The following is a 7,729-nucleotide window of genomic DNA, read 5'->3' as shown; positions in this document are numbered from 1 at the left end:
ACTAGAAACCTTTTCCCAAATTTTCTGGACTAGGTAAATCTCTCAGAACTTTTAAATGATCCTGGAAAAGTATCAGTAGCTGCCACAGGCATAACTGAGATTTTATTTCCTGCTAACACTAAAAAAATGGAGGATCCAGTCAAGTTTTTTTTTTTTTTAATTTAGAAAACATCAAGATATAAAGTATTTATTCTTTCTACATATTGTCACGTTATGGAGCATATTCCTCTCAGATATGTGTCTGAATACCACGTATGTTATCTCACCTAAAGGTATTAGACTACCAGATCTACTAAACAAGGTCTTGCCTCAAATTGCTAAAATGCATGTAAAATATTAAAATACTTTTTCTTCTTTAGAATTTCAAGTATGTGATTCATTCATATTTATGTATATTACATACATATAATATAAAATGATATATCATTTTACAAGCAGGTATTCAGGATTCAATTATTTAGAATTTCATTAGAACTTTCCTTTAATGATTTCTAACATGTTAGAACTAATTTTGTTTTTTATTCATGTGTGAAAAGAGATGGACCTGTGCTTGAAAGCTAGCTTGCTTATGATTTTTCTAGCTATGTGATGTTAAGCAAATTACTTAAACTCTCTCAGTTATCTTTATCAATATTATTCTTTATAAATAATAATTTCTATCTTCTAGGTCCCTATAGATATTAGATGAAATAATTTATGCAGCATACCTAGCGTTTCTCTGTTCCTTGCAAACACGGCACCTATTGTGAGGCTGCCCAGGTTCCACCCTCATAGAGATCCCACGCAGTCGTTCTTTGCTGGTTTAGAAAGAGTGCAGGTTCCTTCTGCTCAAATATTTTTAAAAATTCAAAGCGTAGTGTGTGCCAGAGTTTCTATAATTAGCTCAAAATCAACTCCATTCATTCACACAACAAACAGTTATCTAGCACCTACTATACGCCAAGCACTCTGCTAGGTTCCAGGGTTACAATGGTAAGCAAACTGACATGGCTCCTGACCTCATGGAGAACACAGTCTGCTAGCGGAAGCAGAGATCAATAAAAGATGCACACAGACACATGGATAATAAACACTTCACAGACAAGTGCTGTGAAGGAGACAAACACAGTGAGATGACACAAAATAACAGGGAAACCAAATCTGATCTAACGGAAAGGTCAGCATGGCTCCCTCAAGGAAGTGAAATGTAAGCGATACCTAATGGAAGAGGAGGATAACAAGTTGAAGATGTAACTTTCCTCAGAAGAGACACTAACACAAGCAAAGGCTCTGAGGCAGAAGAAAGCATGACCCTTTGAAGGAATGGAAAGAAAGTCAAAAGGGCTAAGGGTCAAAACAGTGTAGACAACACTATTGGTCACCTCTCCAGTAACTATTCCATCTCCTCTTCCTCACTCCTAACAGAATCACACTTGGGTTCCAGCAGCCACCCTCCTCCACACATAGTCATGTGCTTTAGAGCAAGATGACTCCATTCTTGATTTTAGGAAGTGGATACGTTGAGACTTCAGTCAGTCATGGCCACCTCTTTTCTCCCTGCCAGTGATTAGTGAAAGAATGGCACGAGTGAAAGCAGGAAAAGAAGTTAGTGCATGCTCTAAACAAGAGATGGTCATTTGGACCAGGGAGTTGTCAATGGAGATAGAGATTTGCACGGAGAAACAAGGTAGAGCAACGTGTACAGGATGTCTCCTAGGTTTCTGGCTTAGGCAAATAACGACCAATCTTTTCCATATAGTCAAAGCCAGAGAAATATTTTTTAAAAATTAAGTCTTATGTTATTCTTAATATATTTCACTTAAATAAATCTAATTAGAACTATTCAAGGATCATACCTAAAACATATCTCATCCTCATGCAGGATACTGGCTTCAGAAGTTCATGCAAACTTATCAAGAATGAATGAGGCTAACTAGATTTTGTCTTACAATACAAATCAATGTTTTCTAAAATTCTAACTTATAATTAACAATCCTGCCTACAAATAACATCAATTTCTGAATATCATTTATTTTGCCTTGCCTGCTTCAAAAAATGATTTAAGCTAGCAAAATGTCCAAATCAATTAAAAGCCAAGCCAAGAATAAAGTAGTCCAAGGATTTCTGACCACTCTTGTGTTATCTAAAACTAATTCCAGAGAAATTAGATGGAGGTACCTAATGAATTATGCTCATCAAATTTATCAAATTAGGTCTCATAACAACAGTAATGAAGGTTCCTATTACACATACCAACAGACCCAGGCAAAAATATAACCTACCTTGACAAGTTGATGAAGTGCCATTTCTTTCAGAAGGTGGTGTACTTGGACTGTTGAAATGACATGAAGCTCCTCGGACCTCGCCATCGTTTGTCACACTCTTTGAGTGGCACGTACAACGACGTGACAACGGCACTTCAGCTTTTTCGCTTAAGCGTTCATCCGCTGGCTTCCCTCAAAGTGAAAGAACCTCTATTCATAATATTTCTAATTAAACAAACATTAATCATCCTCTGCAGCTAGAGTGAGCAACCACTCGAATTTGCCCAGGATTGGGAGGTCCCCCAGGCTGTAAGATTTTCAGGGCTAAACCTGGGAAAGTACCTGGCAAATCTGGACAAGTTGGTCACCCTATCTGTAGCATCCAATTAGGACAGGAGAGAAACACTTATGCTGTCAGAGACATTTATAGAGAAATTATCATCAATTTACATAACTTACAAAAAGATAATAGTCAAAGATTAATAATGTAATAAAGGCACAACCACTTGAGTATTCGTTTATATTGAGATTCATTAAAATATCAAGCAGGGAGGATTAAAAGAAAGACCAAAAGTATATTCTTAGTTACTGCTATTTCCTTAAATGAATCATTCTGGATAAAAAGTACTTTATTATATTTTTTTCAAGTCCCAATAATCAAGCTGAATATATCAACCAAATACTCACCACGAAGAAGAGCCTGTGGCCACGCCAAAGCAGCACAGAGTAAGACTAAGCTGTTCCCACTTCCTGTAGGGCTCTCCACCAAACAATGCGGCTCACTTTTTAATCCTCGGACAATCTATTGACACAAAAACAATAAAAAAAAATCAGTAAACAATTTCCTTCATTAGGGTCTGTCTGCATCACAAGTACAAACACAACAAGCAGTAAAGTTGTACTTGAGGGAACATAGCAATAGCAGAAGGGAGAATTAGTATTTCGTTCAATCTAGACCTTATTCCTTTATCTTTCTCCCTAAAATTATGTTGGACTTAAAAGCATATAGGCATAAAGAAATGAACAAAGCAATTTGTGCCTTAAGGATGCAAGCACCATCATTTCTGTAAAACTAGAGCACACTAACACCTTTGAAGACAACTTAATGGAGGATACTGCTAGAGAGTGTAAATCACTGCAACCACTTTGGACAGAAATTACCAATTTCTAGCAAAGTTGAAGATACCCAACACCAGGAAGTCCAGTCCTATGTATATATCCAAAACCTTTCCCACAGGAACATAAGGAAACATGCATAAGAAAGTTCATAGCAGCATTGTTTAGAATTGCAAAAGAATGTAGACAACTTAAATGTCTGTCAGAAGGAAACTGGATAAAAAAATTCTGGTACATTCATACAATGGAGTACTATACAGCAATTAAAATAGATTAACAATCAATAAGGCTACTTCTTAAAAATAATGTTAAGCAACTAAAAAAACTTCTGAACAAATATAGGTACAGTATCATATCATTGTACAAAGTTTAAAAACAGGTAGAGTAATGCTCTATATTGTTTACAGATACATACATACGTAACAAAAGTATAACAACACGTCTAGGAAAGAAAAAGAATAAATTCAGCATACTAGTAATGTTACTTGCAAACAAGGTATAAAGTAAATATGGCAAAATATTAAGATGGAACAACTCTGGAAAGTTGGCTTACTCATTTGTCTATTAATTTTCTATATGATTGAAACATCTCAAAAAATATGGTGAGAAATATAGTATTCTGTGTAAAAGACAGTAAATACTTTGTAGAAAGTAGTAATTCCGTAAAGTAAATAGAAGTTCCAAATGAGCTGAGAATAGTTTTCAGAATATTCTCCTTTGCCTCCTAACCATATACAGTTTATAGCGATCAGGATTATTTTTCGAAAGGTTACATGTTCTTCCATGAACCCAGCAAATATTTTCAATCCATTTACTATCTGAGAAAATGAATGTAGTCACAGATTCAGTATATGTTATGAATTATCAGCATCTTTATCTTAATAAAGACTTAACTGCTGAAAAATACTTGCAGAATTCATTATAGCAAGCTATGATGGACAAGCTTTACAAGGAAAGTTCATCTTCACCCCACCAACTGTACATTCAGACCATATTGAAGAGTCATGCTTTCCTGTTTACTTAGATTCCTAACTGCAGCAGAAACGAAAATCAAGACTGAAACAATGCCATTCAAAGAAAACCAGATACCCAACTAGACTAGGACAGAAGTCTAGAAATAAAAAGGGGATTCCTAAATGGATAAACAAAACAAATGCAAGTAAAAGAATTTCCTAGTCTTAACCATCACAGTGGTTGAGAACATGTCTCGGAATCTGACAAATCCGGATTTGTATCCCTACTCTGTCAAAACTGTGGACCAGGAGGTAGAAGTACGAGTTCTAGATCAGGTTCCCACAACTCAGATGTGTTTCCTTGATCATGTCTTCACTTCTCTAGACTAAGATCCTTATCTGTAATAATCCCTAATTGAAAAACTGCTGTAAGGGAGAAAATGCCTTGGCACACAGTAGGTGCTTGATAATTCTGATGTAAAGGTCAGAAGGGTATAATGAAAAGAAGATGGGCTTTGGAGTAAAGCAAGCCTAAGTGTGAGTCCCACTGTGTGAATCAGTGAAGCTCAGTCTGTTTCTTCATCTGTGCAATGGAGATAAGATTATCTACCTGATAGAGTTTTGATGAAAATTAGCCAGGCATTGAGATAAGAATTAAGTAAGGTAATGGATAGAACGTGCTTAAACTCCGTACTTGACACAGAGGAGGTGACCTACTTTAATCCCCACCTCTTCTAAACCACCTATGCTTAATCTAGGATCCAGAGACGGAAGTCAGAGACTGTGATCTCTTGCTATTGCGTGCAGAAGTCTTGGTACATGACTGCGTTTCTCTGAAGAGAATGTCCGTGGATTTCTCATTCCCAGAACTATATCCTAATAAAATAACTGAAAACAGAGGGGAGACTGATATGCACTGTTAGCAACTGAGGACTTCCTTGCAATAGTGAAAAAAACGGCAAATTCGACCTGGGGATGGAGGGATGGCTAAAAGAGCAACTCAACAGCTTAGGAAGCCAACTATACCCTGACCCCTAGCCTATGTGTTCCCAAACAAGCTAAGAACCGCTATTCTGAGGCATTTCCCAGTTCTAATATTCTGTGATTCTATCTGTGCAACTCGAGAAGAGATTTGGTGGACTCTCACCCCTTCACCCCAGCCAATAACGCAAGGCCGGCTAGCTCCTCAGATACAGCCTAGAAATCCATCCCGCCCGCAGTCGCCGCAGTCCCCCAGGGGATAAAGGACGAGCCCCGATCCGCCTCCCGCCATCGCCCCCGCCGCCACGAGTCAGCGGGGGGCCGAGGGGGCCCGGGGCCTCTCCCCGGGGGTCGGGACAGGCTCCCTCCGGCCTCCGCGTGCTCAGACCCCCGAGGCCCGGGGACGCGGTCACCCCGACGGCCCGCACGGCGGCCAGGCGAGAGCAGAAGGCTCCCTTCGGGCAGGCTGCGCGCCGCCCCACGAGAGACAGGCCGGCCTGTTCTGAGGAAAACCGAGGCAGCGCTGCCTGGACTCCGAGGCCCGGGAGAAAAGGAAGCGGCATCCGCGAGCACACACGGCGGAGAGGACAGGCCCCAAACCTCTCGCCTCCTCCCCGGGCTGCCACTCCCCGGCCGAGCGCGGACTCCCGCGCCTCGCCCGCTCCCTCCTCCGCTCTCTCCAGGCCGCGCGCCCGCGCTCTCCCGGCCGAATTCCCGCCTCCCGCCCCCTTGACTCCCAGCACCCAATCACCTGCCAGAGCAGAAACCAAGCAACCAATCCCAGCGCGAGGTTAGGGAGCGCACACCCTGGCCCCCGAGGGAAGCCTCCGCAATAAAAACCGACGCCAAGTATTTGGTGGCCCGGAGGCCAACGCCTGAAGAGCGAAGGACGCTCGCAGACCGCAGGGTTTAAAGGAAAAGTCTTCTCCGTTTTGAGATTTTGAAACCGGCGACTTAACCCGTGCATCCGTTTCCTTGAAAACTCGCAGTCGCATTCTTCAGGTCTGTAGACCAACCGAAAGGAAACCCTTTGAAGCCTTGCCGGGTTCTTCCCAGAGGGCCCGTCAGTGCCGCTCAGCTCACGCTGCCGAGCTTCACGGCGGCCCGGGTGTCTCACAGACGGAGGCGGGAACTGCCAGACGCCTGAGCCCGGCCAGGCGACAAGGCTGGTTGACGACTGGCCGCAGAACCTCAGGATGTTCGAGGCTGCCCCGGATAGCGAGTTCACCCAGAGCAACGCTCTAGAGCGCTCCCGCCCCGGCCGCTTCTGCTCCGTCAAGGCTCACCCGCCTTCCGTCCCTCCTAACACCAGGTTGTTACTCTTTGCCACGAAGTACACTTCAGCTTCCTCGAAGGTGGGGAGTTAATCATGATCTCTCCAAATTGTGATTTTGTCAATTTCTGAGTAACTTAAGCTTGGCTGCAGTCCTAGTGTCTCAAAAAAGCAAAACCTGAGACAGTTTCTCGAGTTTGAGCAACTAGTTTGGGGAGAGGTTTGCTGCAGGGGGAGCAGCGGGAGGAGAGTGGATTTGTTTGCCTCCCTTTCAGTTTTACTGCATCTTCCCAAATTGCAAAATGTACAGTGCTAAAGATAAATTCTACCTTTTAATTTAGTAATCTCAGGCTCAAAAATTTATCCTAAAAGAGTAATCCAAAAGAAAGAAAAAGTAAAAACACCTCAGTTGATAACAGTGCCTACTGTAATCCTGAAAAAAGTCATCAACCTCCCCGTCTAGTAATAGCACCCTATACGGTTATGATATATCAGTTTGATCGTTATGAAGCCAGTAAAATAATTATCAAAACTAAACAACTTGCAAAAAAAATTTCGTATAAAGTTAAATGAAAGAAAGCAGACTCCCTACTGGGTATTATGAATTCCATTATGTGAGAACATATATGCATAAGCAAAGATAGAGGGAAAGTATAAAAAATGTAACTTGCTGTTAAAACAGTGGAATGAAGGATAATTTATCAATACTTAAAAAAATCTTCAAATTTTTATTCTGCTTTTACAATTTTTTTAAATATCAAATCGTTTAAGTAACTGCTCCAGGGAAAGTACTACGATTTTCCTCCGCTCAATTCCTAAGGCTCTCAACCCACTCTAGCCTTGTATGGCCATTTGACGTGTGTGGCCTTAACAGAAATGGATACACGTAGGCTCTGGAGCCAGACAGTCCTGGATTCCAGCCCCTTGAACTGTTCCTTTCAGGTGAACAGTAGTGAAAGAAAACACAAAAAACTACAAGTTCATTTGATAAAGAATAGGAATGTTTATAAACCAATATTCAAAATAGCTGCACACATCTGTTTTCACTTGAATAAAAAAATCACATTGTGACAAATTTTGTAACCTTAACTTAAAATACATGAATATTAACGTTTACTAATATAGTTACACATTTTGTTTACATCATCAATGAATGTGATGAA

General features: G+C 41.0%; 1 protein-coding gene across 2 annotated transcripts; it reads right to left on the bottom strand.

Moving 5' to 3' along the window:
* Positions 1 to 923: 923 nt before the first annotated feature.
* Positions 924 to 6,497, bottom strand: LOC147911177 (Fanconi anemia group J protein-like). 2 transcript variants are annotated; one of them, XM_087428457.1, is made up of 4 exons: positions 6,253 to 6,497; positions 2,931 to 3,045; positions 2,262 to 2,435; positions 924 to 1,536 (listed from the first exon to the last, which is right to left on the bottom strand). In XM_087428457.1, the coding sequence occupies exons 1-4, from the start codon at positions 6,286 to 6,288 to the stop codon at positions 1,508 to 1,510; spliced, it is 354 nt and encodes a 117-aa protein (XP_087284583.1). In that variant the 5' UTR covers positions 6,289 to 6,497; the 3' UTR covers positions 924 to 1,507. The 2 variants fall into 2 exon arrangements, 1 of the variants encoding a protein (XP_087284583.1); XR_015551447.1 differs by lacking the exons at positions 924 to 1,536; positions 6,253 to 6,497 and adding an exon at positions 5,894 to 5,963 and having other exon boundaries at positions 1,779 to 2,435.
* Positions 6,498 to 7,729: the final 1,232 nt, after the last annotated feature.

This window comes from Ceratotherium simum, unplaced genomic scaffold, assembly GCF_057802395.1.
Source record: "Ceratotherium simum simum isolate JZ-2026a unplaced genomic scaffold, ASM5780239v1 HiC_scaffold_49, whole genome shotgun sequence".
Taxonomy (NCBI): domain Eukaryota; kingdom Metazoa; phylum Chordata; class Mammalia; order Perissodactyla; family Rhinocerotidae; genus Ceratotherium; species Ceratotherium simum.
This window is presented reverse-complemented; position numbering and strand designations above follow the sequence as displayed.